The following is a 22766-nucleotide window of genomic DNA, read 5'->3' on the forward strand; positions in this document are numbered from 1 at the left end:
GCAGGGTGTGCTGGCACTGCAGGCAGCCTCCCTTCTTGTGACAGTCTCCTCCAAAGTGGAGCCTGGTTCCAATCCCACATCTGCTGAGGCAGGTGGAAAGCAGCAGCTGGGCACACCAAAAGGCCAGAAACCCCAGAACCAAGTACTCTGAGCAGCCCTGGCAAGCTACCTCCTCAAAATCACTAGGAGCCTACACGTAGATACATCACAGCAAAATACAGCCAATCATCTTTAAAAATAACTCCTTCCCAAAGGAGCAGGTGTGTGGAAAGAGACCTAATGGGCGTGAAACATGGTGGAACACTTGCCCAGGAAGATACTTCAGAGTGTTCAGTGAATTTTGCTTCATATTCAAAGTTCCCTAATTTACATAAATCCTTATCTTACTGCAATTTATTCTTGGTCATGCTCAACTCTGCTAATATTAAGGACAGAATGTTTTTCACATTGGGTCCTCAGTTCTTCAGCAGTTCTGAACTCTAAGACTTACTGTTAGCTTTCCATTCTTAATTCTACAGAGATATTATGAAATAATATTAGTTGTTTTATGCCAGAATAAATGAAGGCCACTAGCTATGAAGAATCAACTTATTAAATCTACTTGTGTGTCAGAAGAAGGATCCAGACATGAGCACACATATTTAAAGAGAAAATGAATACTTCTAATATTCATTACTACCCTGTAAATTATGCATAGAGTCATTTTTATAAGGCCAGAGAAGATCACTGGTCATAGGTTGGCTTCTCGTTTAGACGGTATCACTGAACTCACTCATACATATGAATTTTTATATTTTAAAAAAACATACATCATCTTTATTTAGCAATTGTAAGGGGTAAAGGGTCCCCCAACAAGCACTGATAAGTTGTTTCAGTGATTGATTACCCTCTTTCTTGTAAAGATTATGTTTATCTGCTTATCTTCCAACCCCAGCGCTGACTGCCAGACAGCAGAGCCTCTGCAGTGCTGTCACCACAGCAGGATGCAGAGCTGAGCAGACATGGCTGGAGTAAATCAAGTGCAACCAGCAGCACAGCCCCCAGATACTGCTCTCCACTTACACAGTCAGTCTTGTTGCAAGACAGGCTAACTTAGCCCAGAATCTGGGAGAAGCTAAAGCAGTTATGCTGCTCTTGGTACCCAGAAAAAGGCACAAGGAAGCAATTTTGGTGTCCCACAACCATGTCTTCTCATGGTGCCAATATTCACAGGCTGCAATCAGGTGGCCTAGGAAAGGAACTCTCCCCAGCACATTGGCAGGAGGCAAAACAGACAGCTCCCTCCCAAACTGTAGTCTTTGGTGAGAGGACTCCAAAACCCAGCTGCACCTGCCTTGCCTCGCCTCCCTGTGCTTCAGCTCAGCTGGCCCAAACGCCTGAGGAGAACACCCTCCTCCTCTTATGCCGAGGCACAGAGATGTGGCCACATAGAACACGTAGTTTGCTTCCTGTGCCCACCACCAGCTGAGCCAGACAGCTCTGGCCCAGCAACCATCTTCTGTTTCGTGCTGCCTCTGACCCACATGGCATCTGCTGCCAGTGTCGGCAGTGCTTTTGCTACTTCCTTCCAGGTCACTGCCCTGGCTCTAAAAGCACATTCCCTCCACCTTCCAAACCTTGACAGAGTCTGATTTAAAACAGCCACTGTCAGCATTCACTGCTGGCAGCTCGACCCTCAACTGAAAGCAAAGCAGGCAGATCCTTCCCCCTCCCGATTCCTGCCATATATATCTATTTGCAGCAATAATAAAAGCTCAGGTACCTTCCCCATCACCGTTTGTTATAGCAGCCACTGGAAAAAGCCTTTGCCTCCCTGATTCTGCTGCTCACTGAACATCTGCTCTCTGCCCATCCCCACTGCTGCCCAAATAGAGTCCTATAAGGAAAGCAAATCAACCTCAGATAGTTACTGGAGGAGTACAAAAATTTGGTTAGGTCACAGTCTGATTGCTGCTATTAATCTGCTTAGTTCCATGAAAACTCCTGATGAAGTCTTGTTCACATCTATTTAGTAGACTATAATAGCAGATGTGTTTCCAGCCAAGCATTTTTGGGGGAATATTTTTCTGCAGACCCTTTCAAGGAAAGAACCCCCTGACATCATAGCTCCTGAGGATCTGAACATACACTACACAGCTCTTGTGTTGCACCTAACTGATCCTTGTGCAACCAAAGCCAATCATCCTCTCTTCAGAGCGATACTGTTTCCTTCTCTCTCCCAGAGATTTTGGGGGTGTAGTCCAGCTGACACATGCCAGGCCACAATCAGTATATGGGACTCTCCCTGAAGACACAAAAATATGTCTCCAGTTTTGGAGTTCTGTCAGCTCAGATAAATCTGACTCTGCATCTAGCCATGGTCAGGACAGAAGTGGTTTTTTTCCAGAGGAAGCTGATGAGCTTGGCAAACCAAGCTCATCAGCTTGGTTTGGCCAGCACCTCCTGCACCACAGAGGGAGTAAATCCTTGGCTGGCAGAACAAGGAGCATCAAAGTAGAAAGCTGCAACGTACCATGCCAGTAACTTTTGATGGGGGACTCAGGGCCAAGCTGGATGGGCTTGTCTCTGCCTTCCACTGCAGCCTGGGCAGCCTGTTACACCTCCAGACTGGTGATATATTCTCAGCATTGGTTCTTGATCAGACTTTTCCCATCATTTTCTTGGGCCAGTACCTGACCAGTAATGCTTCCTCTACCAGAAGGAAATGACTGCTAAGATACATGGAGTTACTCTTGCAGATTTGCTACTTAAGGTCAAGAAAATGGGGGAAAAAAGCCAGGGCTTTTACATATATTGTCAAATAAAAAATGTCTTTTGTTTCTTATGGGTAGGTATGAAATAATTTCCATTATGAAACCCTATTTTATTCTCATTTGTGAAAGAGAATGTTTTCTTTGTGAAAGAGATTTGGTTGAAGGTCCAAATGGCCTGATTCTTTGCTGGAGAAAAATGGTAACTAACTTCTCTGTGAGCACCACGTATTCACTTAGAGTTGGATGAAGCTTAAATGGCACTTTTCCTTGTAAGTGACCCAAGAATGTCATTGATACCTGCCCATGACTACCTGCTGGGTAATCAACTCAACTGGCTTTGGCAGCACCCTTAAGTCTGAGGTTGTTTTTTTCAAAGGTTTAGCTATTGGTCTTATTTTGAGGGTGTCCTCCAGGAAGAACAGCTTGCCTCAGCACTAACAGGTCAGGCTGATCTTAAGGATGCCCTTAAGAGTTTCTTTTCTTTTAACTTAAGTGGTCCTACAAGTGGCTTATTAAATTGGCATTGATTTAGCAACCATTTTTGCAGTAGAATTTTGATATTTCAGTTTTCCACGCGGAGTTTTTAATTTCTTTTTTGTGCTCAAGGAGGAGGCCAAGGTTAAAAAAAAGAGCAGCGAACAGAAGATTCATGAGCAGGATAAAGTAACATTCTGCTCTTGAAGCAATGAAACCAAGCAATTTTTAAGGGGATTTGACTTCATGTCATATATTTTCAATAATCTACTATACATACAGTGATATTTTCTCAAAAAAATACAAGACATTTCATATTTAAAAAAAACTCTTTTCTTAGTTTTTCCTGAATTTTACTCTTTATGATAGCCAACCAAATAACTTCAATAAAACAGTAATATATCAAGTGTCAGTTTTTAAAAAATTCAAGTATTGCGGAAAAAATAGTTTTGTTTTTTGAGAAGCTTGCACTTGTTAAAAAGACAATTCTGCCCTAAGAAATTTGCAACTTATATTTGAATAGAGGGATTGCTATATCACAAACAGGCTATGTTTGTTTTGCTGGCCACACTGACAATGTCTCCACAAATTTGCTTTGTTTGAAAACTAATGTAAGATACATAAAAGGGACCACACTCCTTTTTTGGTTAACTACTACAGCCACATCCACAGCTCTTTCTCTCCAGATACTGCAGACAAGGTGTCCTGCCAGCAGAAGTAATCAAGTCTAGAAACATTGTGTGCATTGGTGCACGATCTTCTTACCTTCCTAGAGACCACCTAATGGGCCCTGTATTTCTGTGTATCTCTCCTCCCTCATCCTTTCTATATCCACCAACCACCAGTGGCTCTGGAGGATTGTCAACACTTGGTGACTCATGCCAATCAAGCCATGGAGCTGCCCCATCCATGCCACAGCCCTCCTCTCAGTGCAGACCCTTGTCAGAACTTGTTTGCCTTGGAGAGTTGTACCCCTCTGCTGAATTTTGTTGTAGGGTTAATGCTTCATGGACAACAGAATCACAGAATGGTTGAGGCTGGAAGGAACCTCTGGAGGTCACTGAGAGCCCCAGTCCATGCCCTGCCATGGTTTTACAAGCAGCTGGAGGGTCCCTGCAGCCACGACCAGAGGAAGTTCTGCACCACCCACCTTCTCCTGTACGCAGCATAATGCAACATAAATCTTCCAATTCGTGAACACGTTGGCAGGTCTCTGCTGTCTATTCGGGGAAACCTTTTGGGCCTTTTGCTTTTGCATAAGGATTGCATAAGCCTCAACTTCCTAGGAAACTGGGCTAAAAAAAATCAAAGCAAATTAAGTGTCACATCTAAGATTAGAGCCTGCAGGCAGGGATATGTAAGCCAAATGTGTGCTGTGAAGAAAACAGCAGAGTAACTGAACCCAACTGGCTCCTTGCAAGCTCGTGAGATTCTCTTTTGCATCTAGACTTCAAACCTCTGATGGACTCTCTAGAATGCAGGAATCATCAGAAGATGCAGGAAGCATCAGAAGAGACAGACCCTGAACACAGAAGAACTGAAGGACTTGCTTTGATTTACAGGCACCCACTATCACACCCTATGATAATTAATTCCTTTAACAGGCCTGAAATCAATCTCTCCTTACTAAAGAAAACTGGCAGAAACAGCAGAAATTGCTCTCGTTACACATCTGCTACAACTAGACCAAAAAAATACTTTGCTCCCATGCTGGCAGGACTGTTAATGTCGCGGGAGCAGCTGCATCACTGGCTACGCTGGCAGAATGAGCTTTCTTACAAGACAAGCAAACGCAATGTACTGTGAAGTCGCGTGTGAGGATCTGTGCTTTTAAGGATAAAGGAGCATTCTGCACAGCAGCCAGCTGACCTACATTTGCAGCTGAAGATGTAAAGCTGACCCGCAGGGAGTTCTGTCTAACCTACAAACACAGAAGGAGTGCTAGTCAAGCAGACCATGTCTTTTAAGATTATAAACTGAGCAGGAGCAACAGCATGGGGACAGGCTTTTCCTGCTGTCATATGTAAGGAGCAAACCAGTTCGATACAGCACAGTGAGCCACTGCCAGCAGGGAAGCACGTCTCAGGGTAACTCCTACTGACTCAGCGTGCCTTGCTTTGGGGAGGAAAGCACATTGTTGCTATGTGTAGACAAACTCAGTGATCAATGAAGTGGCAGCATGGGCTGAGTTGGGCAAACCAGGTCCTGGGGTCCCACTGGAGGCAGTAAGGCAAAGCCAGTGCTGCTGTGCTCTCTCTGCCACCTCTCTCATGGCTTCTAAGCTCGCATAAGTAGCAACGTGAAGCCACAAACACAGCTTGCAGCATGAGAAAGGATAACCTTCCAAAAACCAATGGTGCATTGTAGGGTTGCTAGGCCATAAAGAAAGGAGACAGAGGTACAACTTTCCCCAGGCACAGGGGCGATAATTGCATCAGCATAAGAGAATCATGCACAATTTAGACTAGATTTTTAATCCCCACCAAACAAAGTAGCTCTGTTGAGATCAGCACAGTGCTGCTCCACACTATATGAGGATCTCCCTATTGGCATAAATCAGCCTTTAGAAAAAAGGCTCCCAGTTAATTTGCTGAGTCCTGCCCTAAATACACTGACTTTTCTTGAACAGACCATTCCCTGTCCTTCTGTGACGCTGCATGGTCACATGAAAGCTAAAGAGCACATGAGCTCTTTCTCCACTGCTACAGTGGTAGAGAAAAAACGTAAAAGAAGAGTTGACAGTTACTAGAAAACAAAATTGCACATCCTAAGCCCACCTATTAAAGACAGACTGTAAGTATTAATTAAGCCACCTTACCTATAGTTAGATTACATCGCACCATTTTACCCATGGCAAGCATGAATGACAGCTCTATACTTTGGAATTTTATGAGGCAAAACCAGAGCAAGGAAAATAGCTCTGCTGGGCTCTGTAAGTGTATGCAAATAATCACAGAAGGAAATGATCATTAATAAAGCCTGAATAGAAAGACATTTCCCAGATTTCTCTGGTGTTACTTCACTTTTAATTATACTTTTCAGAAATCTAACCATCTTTTATCATAACTTCACACAGAGAAGACTTTTCTTGGGACCATGTAAATCCTGATGGAGATGCAATAACCTGGAAGCCAGTGCAACTTAACTGCAGCATGAAGCAGGGACTAACTGCTGAGACACAGCCACGTGAAGTACCTGCAACTCAGAGCTTGTATTGGTGCAAGTTGCTGCAGTGGGATCTAAATATATCACAGACTTGACTGGGTCAAATGTGTTACCTTTGTTTTCACATAGAAGTCACCATCTATAAAGGATCTTCATAGCATTTCTGTGACACTCTGATGGAAAGTGTGCTGCCCATATATTGGAGCCAACATGGACAGAAACTTGAACCCAAACCACTCATGTTGTCATGGATCATATCTTTGTCCTTCCACCTAGTCAGAGGTGGTATGATAAAAGGGAGGTAAGAAGTTGACTTAATATTTCCTTTTTTTTTTTCTTTAATATTAAACTTTGATGTCCACCTTGTTAAACAAGGGCAAGAGGAATGAGGTTTGGTTTGCAGGCCAAGCAGGAATGTTTAATATAAAAACCTAATTTGCTGTGATAGAATGCTTGAGGAAATTCCTGTTTCCTGTGTCATGGATTCTGGAAAATAATTAAGTCACAGAATCATAGAATATCCTGGGTTGGAAGGGGCCCACAAAGATTGTTGAGTCCAACCCCTGGCTCTGCACAGGACAAGTGCTCACTGTTCTTTTCCTGAAACAAGTGCATTGTCCATCCATGCTTAGTTTCAAGTGTAATCATTTATAATACGAAGGTTGAGGCATTTACTGTCCCTGACAATCTTATCAGTTTAGCAAGTCACTTCCAAATTTTACTCCTCTCAGATAACCTTTCAGCAAGTGCACGATCAGCAATTACTTGTGGCCAAAGTTAGGCCCTTTTTACTTGTATGAAATAAAGACATTTCTATTCATTTAAGGAAGATGGACTAGAAAAACATTTCAAAGAAGATTATAGGATTCAACTTATAAGCCCCTAAACCACTTTTAAATGTTAGAAAGTCAGAGGCTTTAAAGCTGCTTCTGACAAATTTAAACATTTTACCCTAATCTTGAGCTACAGCAATTTACAAGAACCTGAGGAGATGACAGATCATTCCACACAGTAAGAAACAGCCCGTCAGACACAGTTTTTGTTAGCTGCCATCTCCTCTAAGAACAGAGGGAGTGACCAGCATATATTCCATGTGGCAAATTACATATTACATAAAACCTGTACCGGTCATCTGGATATATGAAACATTGCAGAACTCTAAAGGGAAACCAAAATAACAAGTATATAATCCCTTTGTAGTCTGACCTGAAAATTACAGGCCTGTAACATCACAAAGAGCATTTTTCTCAAAAAAACCTTCCTAAAAAAAACCAAGAGAAATCAGGTATATTGGGGAAACATTTTATATATTAGCACCAGAGTACTGGCTGAAAGTTCACATCGCTCCTTGTTTTCACAGTGTCTTATGTTTGAGTTCCATGAAACAGTAAACTAATTCATTACACAAACTTGAAAGGTTCCCCCCCCCCTTCAGTTACCTATGTGGAGAACAGCTTTTGGCTCTTTCTTCCTTGTTCTAGCTCTCCATGTGAAAGCCTATTTTAGCCTAGATTCCCACAGATTGCCACATTTTAATGGTTTCTTCATCAAAGGAGCAATGCTCATCTGGACACACTTAGCCAGCCACATTTCATCATGCGTACAAAATGCACCATCTGCCTCGGGGTTTAAGCTATCACGTTGTACCCATCATTTGCAAAAGGTTAAGGGGACACAAATCTTTGCTCATATGTGGTTATGGGTGACTGTGCAGTTTTGCCATCCAGACCAGAAGCTGAAACTACTCTGGGGGTGCTGCAGTGTTGCAGCAGTGACGAGTGGCCACAGGTTGCTGTCTTACTGATGAGACATTCCCAAAGCAAGACCAATAAGCTTTCCCCTTCTCCTTCTTCCTGCTTCCTTCCTGCATCTCCTTGCCCCTGGAAGGATCACATGAAAGCTGAGAGGGAAGAAACCTCTTGTGTTTGTGGAAACAGAAGTGTACATGCACACATGCTTTGTAAACACTTCAGTTTACATTAAAGGTATGAGCTGTGCATAACCGTTGTCCTTTTCTGGTAGGAACACCCCAGAAAGGTCCCAAACACCGACTCTCACCTAGGTCAAACTGGCTGCAAGAGCTACAGTGTAAGGGAAGGCAGGAGCTGCTCTCAAGAGATCCTATCACCCATCCATCTGTTGTGACTGTGGGTGCAGAAAACAGGAGACTAGTTGTCACCTAGCCCCTGTTTTCTCCCAGACTGCAATGCTCTGCAGAGAATAATGAGCAAACTTGAGCAAGCTTTGCTTTCCAAGATAGTATTTCCATGGAGATATTCCTGAATGCCTCCAGCTGGTGTCCTGGCTACGGATTTCAGTTTTGTTTCTAAAAGGTACCATAAATACCATGACTAAAAGCAAATAGGTTGTCTTTATTCCAAGGTGTGTGCGTGTGTGAGGTTGGTGGGGTTTTTTTGTGATGTATATTTCTCACACGCAAAGAAATTCTAAGTTTGCTTTGCTTTATTTTCTAAATAAAGCTCTCCTATCTGAATTAGTTTTTTCTGTCCCTGCATGCCAGGCATCCTGGAATCTCTGTTGTGCACCATGGAAAAACCATTCTCACATATTCTGTGAAAGAATGAAATTTGCTGGTGGGAAAAAACCCTTCTGGTTCTTTGATTTGGAATGTGAGGAAGCTGCTGGCTCTGCTTCTGAAGTAGGTGCACCATGCATCAAGCCTTCAGACTGGAAAACTCTGCCCTACCTAAGGTACCTTCTCGTGGTAGTGTCCATTTTCTTGCTCAAGGAAATATTCTGCTCAGAAAGCCCAGATCAAATGTTATATTCTGTATTCCCTGAAAATTAGTGCCTTCCTGTTGCAGAAGCTGTAGTGCATGTGATCAAAGGATGCCATATGGGCCAGTTATTAACAATGAAAAATGAATGCACCATTTGTCAGGCTGTAATAGAAGAACAATTCCAGTTTTCATTCCCATTGTTGATCCAGCTATCTGCATCACAGAGCATAAACAGTTTCTTGCCTTATTACTCCTAGCAGGAATCCACAGCACATCACATGAATATTGAAAGTAAATATTTCATATTATGGCTCAATAATATGCTGAGATTTATGTAAGCACATTGCCTACCAGCTTCCTACTTTTATACATGTTAATGGGATTATGTTTATATACATATACAGAAATACAAATTCAGATGCAAACTAACCAACAAACCCAACAGAGATAAAAATAAAGTCACTGCAGTTTACGTGTCATTCTGAATTCCAAGTGCTTTAAAGTATTCCCGTGATTTGCAAGTCCACGTTCTAAATGAACACACTGTAAAAGCATTGCACAAAAGCTATTTTAAACTGTCAAAATACAAATCAATGTATTTCCACTTTCTTCACTCAGATCTTAGTTGAAAACCAAAACATTTCTAGATAAATGCTCTTTTAAAAGTCAGAGAATCATAGTTTTCTCTTAGATCCATTTCTACAGAATTGCCAAATATAATCATTAAAAAAGATCACAAGCTTTATGATATTTTTAGTTGCCTCGTTTTCCCACTTTTCTCCATTCCCTTCTCATCTTCCATTTAATGGCAGTGCCTGTGATTTCTAGAAGGGATGTTTCAAAGCCAGTGAGTATGAATGTCAACTTTGCATGGCTCACCCTTAGAAGCCTCAACTAGCAAGAACAGGAACAGGAATGGTGTAGAAACACAGGAACAAGCAAAAAACCAGTAGTTTAGACTACTGACAGGGCCAACAAAAAAATGTTTTGAAGTCACAGCATCAAAGTTGGTCAATGCCATCTGACACAATTGCACCAAAGTCATATTAAACCATATTTTCTGCATAATTTCTCATCAATATAAGGTCCTACTTGACTCTCATAACCATGGTTGATAACAGAGCCACACAACTTCATGTACTGCCATTACCTTTGAAGTGGGAGCCAGTTCAATAAATTATTTCCTTCTGCAGATGAAATACAGATGGAATTGCACCAAGTAAGGCCTCCCCTCTCCCCTACTTGAACACAATGGGGGCACGCTTCCTTACAGCTACAGCTGCAAGTCATTGTTCATGTCTCTCCTCCACCTGTGAAACTCGACCCTCCTACACCATCCTCTTCCCAGAGTTCTCAAAACACAACTTCAACACAGCTTGGAAAGGCAGCTGTGGTGCAGGTGATTTTAAAAGGCTACAGCCAGCACCATGCCATCTACTGCTGTCTCCTTAAGGAACCCATTGCATCAAAGGCCAACATGGTACTGCAAAGCTATTCCAGCCAAGGCAAATCATGAAGCCACTCAGGTTCCCCCTTGGCCCTCAGGAAGAAGAATGCAGAAAAGCATTATTGCCATCAACACAGTTGCACTACACACAGCCCAAGAGTATGGAAAGTTCTAGCTCAGGAAGTCTTTGAGGACTATTCACAGCTTTAATTTAATACTTTGTCTTAGCCCTGGGGAAGTTATTTTGTCCCTGCACTGTGTTCAGCAGGGATCTGTTTGCAGAAAACACTGCCACCCCACTTCCTGCACCATCTCTCCTAACCAAAAAATGATGAAACATTAGAGAGAGGCATTTTGAACACATACAGTGATAAAAGGTTGTTTCCCAAAGCTGTCAAAAAGATACAGTTTCAAACTCCACTCTGAATATTAGGGGCACTGCAGGTTGTTAGAGTAAAACTCAAAATATTTAGTATCATTTCTGAAGCAGCAGGTACGATGTACTTTCAGGATTAGCTGCACCTTTGTATATTATAGGGCTGCTGCAGTCTAAAAAACTGCATTCCTTCATTCTGTTCCAGTGCTTCTGGTCAATCGTCAATTCCTTAGGTAGCAATAATTTTGGAGGCTCATCAGAAATGTTCATCGGGAGAGCTGTTTGCAACTGATGTAGGTGCAATGCAGTATCCTGCCACTTTGAGCTCCACACACTTTGGGGGCTACATTAAAAACATTCCCTTCCTTAGCTCTGCCCTATTTTTTTTTTCTGTTGCAAAGCACAACTTGCAAAATGTTTCATAGCATCAAACTTCACAGAAGTTACCCTTAAAAAAAGAAAGGGCAAGATTAATCAGCAATTTTTAGAAGACTTGAGCAAATATTAGCAAGCAGCTCTGGTATTTTGAGTTTCCACTAACAAAATAATAAAACTGAAGAAAACATTTTAATATCAACATCTTGCAGCTGCATCTTGTTCTCTCATGACAAAAAGCTTAAATCAATGTGTTGCAGCACGAGAAATAAACCAGAGTAGGACACAAATGCAGTGTTTCAACTTAGATCATTGCAACAGTTAATCGAGCATTTTGTGAGAGCAAGCAATTTACCAAGTACATTTTCACATAATTAAGCAGCAAACGAGACACAGTCCACAGGAGCTGCACATTTAATTGTGTCAGCAATTATATTATAAAGCACTTTACGCATAAACATGGGGGTATATGGACCTATCTTTATATACTTACCGTGCAGCAAGGCATGGGTGTTACGTTGGTCTCAAAACAATTGCTTTACAGCCCCAGGCAGAGCAACCTTCCTCTCACTCTCATCTCGGGCAAGTCAGTGCTTCTGGAAGGTGGCCAGGCAAGATCAGATTCATCAGCCAATAAAATTGTCTAAAGCTGCCGTTCCACAGGAGACCGTTCCTCCGGCTGCAGGCTCAGGAGCAGCCAATAAAGGAGAAAATCAGCATCAGAGTGCAGACGATCATTTTGTCCCATACTAAGGGTCTGCTCTCCAAAAATCCGGCTTCCCCCTCCCTGTGCTGCTGTACGCAGTCACCCTGCGTGAAAAACAACTCACACTTGGCTTGCCTGGCTAATATAGGTGCACAGCTAATTCTGAACAATGACAAGGGTAAAGAAATCAGTCAAGCAGGTGCCTCGTGTGCTGGGAGGCAATACAGTAACATCCAGAGCTGTGGATTCATGGCTGCTAAGAGGGATACCACATCAGACCTAGCTTTTTATGGGGCAGTGGAAATTACTGCTCACAGAATGCAGCCTTCACCTGAAGACAGTGATGCTGTTCACGGTGGGCACTGTGGAGGCTGTGAAAACCTTACCCTTATTTTATCCTCCAGAGCTGACCTGCTGCGGCAGCTGCGGGAAGTCATCCTGTCCTCAGACCCACGTGTTCGTCCTGGACTTCATTGCCATTTGTAGGAGCCCTTGATTTCACCCTGCCAGTCCTACGGCAGCAGCAAAATATCCCAGTGTGCAACAAAACTTCACAGAGTTGGCAGTCGGAGTGGCTGACATCGGGGAACCTTAGGGTTTGCCTTTTCAAGGAAAACCAAAAGAAGTCAGTCTTACTATGTGTTAGCTAATCAATAATAAATCCTAAAGATGTTGCAGTTATGCACGTTAGCAAGTCATGAAAGGCCTTTGGAGGTCTTTACTTGTAAATTAATACTCTGAGGAAGACCAGGCCTATGTGTCACCAGTTTGAAGACATGTATTTTGGCAGCAGATGACACATTTTGCCACAAAATCTAAAGAGAGAAATAGCACAGGAGGTCTCTGCACATTGTTTTACTGCCTTGCTGGAATTTACCTCTCCTAACTTCTTTGAGGTAACTTCTGATTTCCACAGAAGTCTGGCACCAAGGTGCTTCATCTGCAAAGCTGACTTACCACCCAATCTGAGGGCAGCACAGGCCAAAGCCCATGTTTCCAGCAACATTTCTTTCAGTCTCCTGACACAAATGAAGAGCAAATCCCATCCAATCTTCACCAGTAACATAACATACCCTCAACCTACATGTATTAGAGGACAAAGTTGTCTGTAATTCAGAACCAACCCCTTGAAAGGCTAAGACTTTGCAAAAAGCTACGCTGCTTTTGAAGTGGGAGGGGATCCTTAACAACAAAGCAAATGGTAAGGAAAAAAAGATTAGAATATGAAGATTAGAAGTTTGAATAGGTTAGATATTAGAATAGACTCAGCAAGACTGTCATTAACAATAACCACTTGTCGCTTTCATGTGCCATTGCCTTTAATCTCCTGTTTGACATGGATATATTTTCACTTATTTATGTGAGACCTCTGCTTTCTTTTCATGCTGATACTACAGCTCTTTGGAGGACCACAAGCCAAAGATGTTACCCCCAGAGCTCTGAAGGCTGTGTTACACAGGAGGAGCTAGAAAAGATGCTCCTCAAGAGCGACAGTAGCTAAAATCAGGCAGCACAGAGGCACAGCCCAACAATTCAGCAGCCCAGACTTTGCACTCTGATCTTCAAAAGCTACATGTGCAAGCATTTATGATCTGGATTTTCCTTTGATGTAAATTATCACAGATAGACCCATGCTAATTCACATAGGCTTTTCTTCCAGCTAGGGATCTTTTGCTATCTTTGGAAAACGCAGGGTTCCACTTGAAGCCATGGTATTCCCCTTTTATGTTCCCCTTTCAATGACAGTGCTGGGCAGGGAACAAATGCCAATCTGAGGACAATTACATGCTGAGGGCTCCCTCAAATAGGCTCTTGTCAAGGTGTAGCTTAGGAAAACAGTGTCTTGGTTGCAGAGGCAGCCAAGCTGAACATTTACTTGCTAGAAGCAACCGTCTTAAGGAAACTAAGGGAAACATGGCAGCAGGTGAGGAGCCCCCACACCTTTGGCAGTAAGCAGCAGGCCAGGGCCCACACCAGTGGCACACAATACAGAGGGATGCCAAGCAAGTTACCAGAGCAGCCTGCCACCAGGAACTTCTCAATTTTCATACAGCTGAAAACAAAAATCACTCAGCCAGCCAGCTGCGCTGGTATCTCATCCCACTGGCAAGCATTGGGTTGCTTTAGTCTGCAAGTTGTGCGCATCATGCTAGAAATGCGGTGAACACCTACATTTTCTCCTTCAGTATGTTTGGAGTGAGGTCAAACTGCACAGAGAGATGCTGGTGCAGGGTTTGGTTTATCATTCATCATAAGCTTTAGACTCAGGATTTAAATGCAGTAACAGAGTGTTTTCTAAGCTGCTTTCTACACATATTTGAGGTGGGTTTGGCTCTAATTAATTTGGAACAGGTCAGGGAGTTCAGATATTTTCCTTTTCTCTCTCTCACATCCCAGTGTCCCACTTTAGTTTTAAAGTGGTAAGGCCCATCTAGATTAAGGCACTCGGAGGGAGGAGAGAGACAAAGAGAAGAAATCTGTCTGAATTAGAGATGGGGGACAGGGCATATCATCATCACAATCCCGTGCTCAAAGCTTTTCAGAATCCATAACATGAGTGGCCATGCAAATCAGTGAGTCATTGATTACAACAGCTAAAGGGGAAAAACCCTACCAGACAAAAAACCCCGGCTCACCAAGGACTTTCCATAGCTTTCCTGTGCTCTGCCTGCCCGTAGCCCTTTTATATTCTCCTGAGCACATTTATCCTTAGGACGGCTTTGTGAAGTAGGGTGTTCTCTCTAGGAAAGCCACATCACTTCCTCACTTCTAGGATGGCCCAGCAGCACGCAGGAAGCCTATGACACTTCAAGGAACTGAAGCATATCTTTGTATTACACAGTTAAGGCTGTTAAAACTGCATTGGGCTTCTCTGTAACACAAGATCAAAAGCTGCTTCCCCCTTCTCTATCTCTTGGAGCATCTGGGTATGAAGTTGCATCTGTGCGTCCTCAGTGAGGGGGTTATGCAGTCTTAACTGTATGTTTTATGGGCTCAGTAGTTGCATGCTTTTTAACATTTATATTTTTAATAAATGGATGACCTCAGAGTTTAAAGAAAACATACTGATTTTTGGGAGAAAGCTTTTATACTCAAGTCTTCACACTTACTTTGCACACAAACGACAGGGAGATGGTGTGACTTTCCATAGTTTTATCTTTTCTAGCAAGGAATGATGAAAGACCATGTATAAGAAAAAATAATAAAACAGTCAGAAGAACTCGGACTGGCTTTTCATCCACCTCAAGTTTAAGCAGTCCCTGCTTGAGGTTTCTGTTCTGTGAACTCCAGAAACATAGAAAAATCCAAGTACAATAAACACCAGAAAGCAGGGATCAGTCCTAGAGAAGAAAGAAAGCAGGCTGCAGAGGGTAACAGATTATTTCCCTGTGTATTTTCTACACCTGTGAGAAACCCTCTCTTGGAGCATTCAGGTCAGCAGGCACGGCATCCAGTGGCCTTTGTTTTAAGGCGGAAGGCTGCTTTGGAGTGAGCAGAACATGGAAGGAGACAAGATCAAAGAACTGGTGTTTCAGTGCTCAGCTCCAGATTGCTTCACACAGTCCTTTTCCATATACAGCCTGTGATGAGCAAAAGCTCTGTCAAAGCTGTGGTTTTTGTGTGTCAGAGTAGCTGTACTAGCTATCTGTAATAAACATCTGTGTGTGGTGTCCTGTGATTGGAGACCTTAAGTGATTCACAGTGGAGGAAAGAAACAAACCATGTTGTTCAGAACTCACTTTGATTCAGATGAAGCAGCTCTGCAAGTCTAATAATGCAGCTTTTGGCCTTCAGTGTTATTTACGAGAAAAGTAAATTTGAACAGACTTGCCAGGTTTGTTTAAAAGAAGGAAGGGACTGGAGTTTTATTTACACACATCCCCTGCTCCTTAAATCAGTTTGACACTGCAGTATAGAGTCAGTGCCCTCTGGTTGGCAGCCTCATTACCATCTGTAATGAATGTAACATCTTATAAATACTTTATGTTGTAACAGCAAATACAGTTTGGAAGGAAGAAAACAATTAGGGAATCTGGGATCAGAAAAGGCTAGAGTGAGTCAACATGGGCTTCACTGTTTCCATGGAATTAAGAGCATTACCCTACCCGCCTTAGCTGCAGTCAAACTGCAGCCCAAGCGACCAGGAGGGAAATATTGCATTAGATTATCAGAAAGGAAAGCACTAAGGATGGAGGGAGACCTCCCAGGCAGGGAGCATGCTGGACTGGGATCTAGCAGGAACCAAACTTCTTTTCCACCTCAGTTGCTGATTTCTCTCCTACTCTAGGCAGACCCCTAACTGTGAGGGGGAGGAAATCTGTATAAATAAATGAAAAATTTTAGCAAACAGCTGTTCTAGCGTAAATACCTTGTCACATCCCATTTTATGCTTGTTGAAACAAACTTTACTCATGCTTCCTCTGCTGCACTTGGACTAATTTATCATGCATTATGTATGTTCCTCCGTCTCAGAGTTTAATTATTCATGAGTCCCTCCACCCTCACTGTCTTTCCCCTTCCAACTTGCACAAGGACCAACCAGCATAATTCATCAACTCAAGCCCTCCTTCACTATCAGCTCTCAAGGGTGTGAACCTACAACCTGGCCCAGTTCTGGACATTGCTGGTTTCTGCCAGAGAAACCCAAATCCTGCATGTTTACTGACTGGTTTGGTTCAGACCTGGGGAAGATGTAGGAGCACTGTGTCAGACCCAGCGGCTGATGCACCAAAATGCCGTCTCCTCTGTGGGCTGCCTAACAATCCCCCTGCCCCTTGAGCAGGTGCTGAGGGGAGCCCAGTGTACCCCCAAAAAGTCTGGTGTGGCCACCAAGGCGTGCACCAAAAATCCTGATGTGAGGTTTGAAAACAAATTCCCCTCAGCCCCCCAGAGGTGGGGAGCCCCAAGGAGCTGCCTCAGCGTCCCCTCACACCCACCCAGGGTGAAGCCAGTCCCAGAGGGCCCTGAGGGATGTCTTGCCTGGGATAGGACTTGTTGTTTCCCCTCAGCACCATTTTTACTTTCTGTTTGGAGGGAAATGTCTGAAGAAGGCAGACCTACCTGCAGGGTGCCACAGGGGCTGTGCCAGTCCTGTCCCCAGCAATGCAGGACGTGGAGTACATTGGATGTGGCGGCCAGGTTGGATGAGGAGCCTCGGCCTGATGGCGGAGGGGGTGCAAGGAGAAGATCCATGCCTCGAGTCTGGGCCCAGGTGAGGCAGCAGCGGGGAGGTCACTGTGAGGAGAGGGCCCAAGGGCTGCCCTGTGATGGACTCAGCCCATTCCTCATCAGTCCCCCCACAGGGCACTGCCCAACCTGTCACAGAAGCTGGCGCTGCCTCTGGGAAAGGGCAGGGGAGGGCACAATACACAGCAGCAGTGAGGAGTGAGGGGCACTGTGAAGAACAGCCCTGCTGGCAGCCAGGGGGCCAGGAGAGGAGAGCCAGTGTGAGTAACATGCAAAAACCCATGGAATAAGGTATTACATAAAGAAGATTTTTCTGAGAGCCAGAATCTTAAAAAGCAGTTTTTAACTGCCAGTGCCAATGGGAATCTTGGTTTAACTTATTTGTGTTCTCAACAGGATCATGCATGGGAGCTATGAAGCCCCCATTTCCAAGCAGCAACAGATAGAATTGTGTTATAAAACCCCCAAAGCACTTTTCTCCTCTTTTTAGTAACAGTGACGTTCTGCAGTGTAGAAGAGGTATAAATCTGTTGTCACCACTGCTGTCCTTGCCCAGCGCCCTCACCTGCATTGCACTGCAACTTCAGTTAGCACAAAACGCCTCAGTCAGCACCACTGGCAAATGCATCAAGTGTAATGTACTTTTTTTAACTTTTAAGGCTTCCCCTCCAGCTTGTATAACATTACTCAGCTGATCTCTTCATTTCCTACATGCAAAAATTGAGCTCTTTGTTCTCAAACCACACAGCTTTCATCTGCTGCCAAGGAGAATCCATCTGGGTGCTGTGACTTCCTCTCTTTGAAATGAGTCCTCCCCACACCCATTAGCAAACAGGAGGCCTGTGGCCACATTCAGGATGCCTGCCTGGTTTTGGTTTACCAGTGGAGCAGGGCAGATTAGAGAGAGCAGGCTGCTCACAGACCCTTCCTTGCAATTAAAAGTCAGCTTCCAGGGCAGAGGGATTGGCCCAGGTATAGCAAGACTCTGATTACCATTGTGTTTTCCATTTGCTTTCTGCCTTCGCTGTGAAGTTACTTAGAGAAGTTGGCATTTCATTTAACTGAAAGAGTTATTTTGGGCTTTTCCATCCATTACAGCCCTACTGAATCTCTTGTTTTCCTGTGCTGTGGCTCTGCTTGGTGCAAAGGGCGCCGGGCTGCTTCTGAGGACTGGCCCACAACAGGGAAACAGAGACTTTGCAAGGCTGGCAAGGCACCACTCCACTGCAACTTCTTGGGCTGGTCCCTCAGCTGCTTCTGCATAGCAAGAACTAGACCAAAAAAAGCCAGATGTGTTCTAGGACAACTGGTGTACCCCAAACATTTCTTTTCCCGCCCACAGTTTTCAGCACCAGCAAGTCTCCCTCGCCTGGCCACCCTCACACCTGGTGCCTGTGGCTCTGTGCAGCTTCAACCCCCACTTTATGTTTCAGTTTCATTGTTGAGGTTATTTCTTGTTGCAATTAGTCAATTCATTCCCCCATATGCGAACACTAAGCTATCCTGAGACTGTCACTTCAAAGGACTTTTGTCAGATTTGTCACTAATAATTAAATCATCTCCACCCAAGCAGACTGCGCTTTTGATCAAGGATATGCAGTTTGCTCCTGACTGTGGGCCAAGGAAAGCCATAATTTGATCACAGCACTGGCAGATGTCCTAGTGAGCAGGGAAAGCTCACTTTGTTATGCTCCTGCCTTTCAATCATGGGAAATCATAATTTGACTATTAGCATGTATGAATTTTCTTTACACATCAGCAAAGTTAAAAGGCCACTGTCAGCTTGGAGCACGATGTCTTCTCTGCGGAGATTAATGAGAGGCTCCACACTAATCTGTCCCTGCTCTTTGCCTGGTGTTTTCTGGTACAGTTACATGTTATTGAGACGTTATTTTTTTTGCAATGGAATTATTTAACTACGCAGAAAATATTATTCTTTTCCTTTCTTTGTTGTGTGAAAGAAGAAGCACCGCAGCTTCACTTCTGCAAATATTTGCAGTGTACATCTGCAACGCAACACAGGTTTTCCCCACCACAGCCCCTCGGTACAGCAAGAGTGCCTTCTGCTTCCCCCAGCCTTGGGAAAGCAATTCACCCCCACAACGCAGCTGCTAGCAAAGACGTCAGTGCATTTTGCCAATCCTTTTTGTGGCATTTCCTAGATGAATGTTTGTCTTTGTAAATGATACCAACATTGAATCACCCACAAAGCCCTCTGATTTTATTCCTACTCCACCCATTTTTCTGAAAGGAACTACTTCTGAGCAGTTTGCAAAACGGCTTTCAAACGCCTCCTGAAAATTTTGTATCTAAGTAGTCCATTGCAAATGCTGCTTATTAGGGTGACCATGGTCATCACTTTGCTGCCTTGTGCCTCATGCACCTGCTGGTTGTGTTCACCTCCTCCTTCTGGCCACAGCAACTGATTGCAAGCTCTAATCAGGAGATGGCCCTTCCCTCCTCAGCAGCTCTGTCCTCAGCCCAGGAAGCAGCCACCTGAGTCCACCAAAGCCATCCTGCCTTCTCTAAAATAAACTGAAGAGCAAAGTGCTTCAGAAATTGAAATGTTCTCTGAGTGAAAGCCCAATCTCAGGAAAAATAGCAATGTTGTATTTTCTCCAAGTGCAGAGAGAGCAGTCTCTGCAGACTGTGGTGCTGCTGGTTGTGTTTTCACACAGATTCTGGCTCTACCTTGTAAAAGCATTTACAACATATTGATCACTTCACGTAATAAACTGCAACGACAACAATGTTTCATCTGGAACCAACTGACCACAGTTTGTAGAATAATACTTGCCCTAACTTCTAATATCATTTAAAGCAAGTGACTTTGAGAGAGCCATAAGGCTCTGGTTTGGTAATAACATTTTGCCTTCCTCAGACTGACTTGTAAAATTACATCGCAAGAGAATAACGTTGCTAGAGGGGGAAAAAAATTACAAAAAAGATACGTAACTTCCACTGAAATAGAAAGTGGATACCCAAATATATGTGATGGATGGATCAGTACAATGCTCTTCAGGAAAGAGCATATACTTACCACAGCTCCTTAAATAAGGCCCTAACTCACATCTATTAGTCAGCTAAGAGAAAACCATGGTAAAAATACATGTCTTGAAATAGGTCAACACGTATAATACCAAAATCTACATACAGTAGAGCTATTTGGGTTAAAGTAATTTGTCTTCAGTTCTACATAACTCAGAATATCATCTACAGAAAGTTTAAGGGGATATTACTGACTGACATCAATACATATATTCAGATTCCCTATTCTCTGTCCCACTCTTTTTTAACTGTGTACTTAATATGGCTCAAAAAAACCCTCTAAGCTTGGTTTGCAAAGGCCCTGTGCAAGCTGTTTGGTTTGGGTATGCCTATGTTCCCTCACTTGTCTGACTTGCAAGGATAGGTGAGCAGAGATAAAGTCATGTTCCACATGTGACAGGAACCAGTGTTTTCTTTGGATTTCTCGGTATTTCAGTCTCCTTGACTACAAAACACATTTTAGGAAACAAAAATTGAACATAGTTGTAAATCCTGATCGAAACAGCCGGGTTCATCTTTAAATTGCTTTAAAAAATGTCCAAACAGGAGAAAATTCCCAAGAAAGATTTTTTTTTTTCATGTGAAACTGTTCAAGCCTCTGTTTAGTGGCAATTTTTTAAGGGAAGACTTTCTAAACCTCTAAAAAACTAACTTTTAAAACACCCACTTTCTAAATCCCTAAAAAACTCATTTTCAAAATACCAAGGGGCAACATAGTGTGTCTTAACAGAAATAACATGACAGGTACTAATGTGCTGCCAGCAAGCTTGACACATGAAAATATTGATTGCAGCAAACACTATGAAATCTATTTGCTGGCCTCTCAGTCATATTTTAGGAGACCATCATGCAGAGAAAAATCCAATTTAATAGCTTGGCTTTTAACTAAATTACAATGATTTTAAAGGCTTGACTGATCTGTATTGTTCAGAAACTTTTCTCAGTATTTTGGTAACTGGCTCCCAGAGCTCAGCTTTCCTTCAGCTAGTACCAACCTGGCCTGTCACCATCAGCACTGGGAGCTTCACTCGGACCAGGAGGCAGCAGCTGAGAGCCGTTCAGCCCAGCCAAACGCTGCTCAGAGCTGATCTTCCACAGGACGGGTGCTGATACACAAGCACGGGAAGTTCTGATGTGAAGTGTTATTTCTAGTTTTGATTTATTCCTTGCTCAAAGGCTGAAGGGTTTATAAGAAGCAGGGTAGTTGCAGATACATTTTCCAGTAGATTTAGAGCTCTCTCACACACCCATCTCTGCTACTGCCTTCTTGTAAAAAAGGCATCTATCACTAGAGCTCTGCATTGAAATCTTGCTGTATTTCAAGTGGGAGATGGAAGAAACCAAAGCAACTCAGATGTTGCCAGATGCTTTAAAAGCTGCATTTAAAACCTCCCTAAGGACTAGTGCAAAAAAAAAAAGGTAGAGGACAATCACAGTTAGTGTTACACCCCCCCCCTTCCAAACAGATCCCTTGACTGAAACAGACTTTTAATCGTTACTCATATTGAGAAGTATGAGCAAGCACGTCACTGTTTGCTGTCTTAATTGATGTATCTGCACTGTGTTCAGCAATCCTATAAATCCATTATTGCTAGGAACAGCTGTGGAGCAGACCAACAGGCTGGGAAATGAGCACACAGCTGGGAATGCTGAACAACCAGCAGCACCAGGCTGGTCCCAGCCAGAGCCTTTACACCTTGGACTACGTGCACCATCAAAAAATGCCTAGGTATCAACAGATTGAAGAGTAAGAGCACTTCCCAAGGAAGAAAAGGATTATTTGGTGTTACCAGCTATTGCTGAGCTTAAGACTTTTTGGAAAAAAAGTAATCTGATCAGGTGTACAACACTCTACATATCCCTGTGGAGGAGGCAGCCAGCCATCCATAGGCACAGTGGCCTGGACCTAATGAAAAGTGTGGTTCAGGGCTGGAGGGAGCATTAGGCAGGACTGGAGGAGACAGGCTTTGCACCTATGGTGTAGGGAGAAGGAAGGGGAAACAGCAAATGGGGTGGAAGGAGATGATCAGAATCTAGGAAGGAAGTGAAAAAGGAGCAGCCTGGCAAGGAAAGCTTTCCCTGGAAAGAACACTGGAATCATGTGCCATCTGGAGGCTTAAACCAGAAATGAACAGGATGTATTTTCTTTCAGGAGTGGCAACAATCACCTTTTAGGTAGATACGTACCTTAATCAGAGCTAACATTAGATCGGTCTTTATCACAGTCTGTTTTCCTTCTGATAGAATATTCCCAACTGTAGAAACACCACATCAAAAAAGTGCCAGATAAAAAAATAAAACAAGTTCAGCAATCTCTTACAGAGGATACATGTCTTCCTGTCCATCCTGCCCTGCAGTGAAACAAGGGCACAGACATGGCAGAGTGTGTGAAGAGAGCTCTGACCCCAGCACACTGAGCACACAGCTCTCGTGTCTCTAGCAAACTTCTTGGAAGCACCATTAATATACTAGAGATGTCTATGAGACATTAGCA

The 22766-nt window shown here is 43.4% G+C and overlaps 1 protein-coding gene across 4 annotated transcripts in view; it reads right to left on the minus strand.

The window, feature by feature from the left end:
* Window positions 1-11933, minus strand: part of OSBPL5 (oxysterol binding protein like 5) — a 188148-nt gene extending 176215 nt beyond the window's left edge. For all 4 annotated transcript variants that reach the window (XM_027901401.1, XM_027901400.1, XM_027901398.1 and 1 more), the window contains exon 1: window positions 11825-11933. In XM_027901401.1, the coding sequence (XP_027757202.1) occupies window positions 11825-11839 (15 nt within the window). In that variant the 5' untranslated portion in view covers window positions 11840-11933. The remainder of the gene's footprint in view (window positions 1-11824) is intronic.
* Window positions 11934-22766: the final 10833 nt, after the last annotated feature.

The sequence above is a fragment of the Empidonax traillii genome, unplaced genomic scaffold (assembly GCF_003031625.1).
Source record: "Empidonax traillii isolate 1590-97213 ecotype Southwest subspecies unplaced genomic scaffold, ASM303162v1 scaffold783:size459103, whole genome shotgun sequence".
Lineage (NCBI taxonomy): Eukaryota > Metazoa > Chordata > Aves > Passeriformes > Tyrannidae > Empidonax > Empidonax traillii.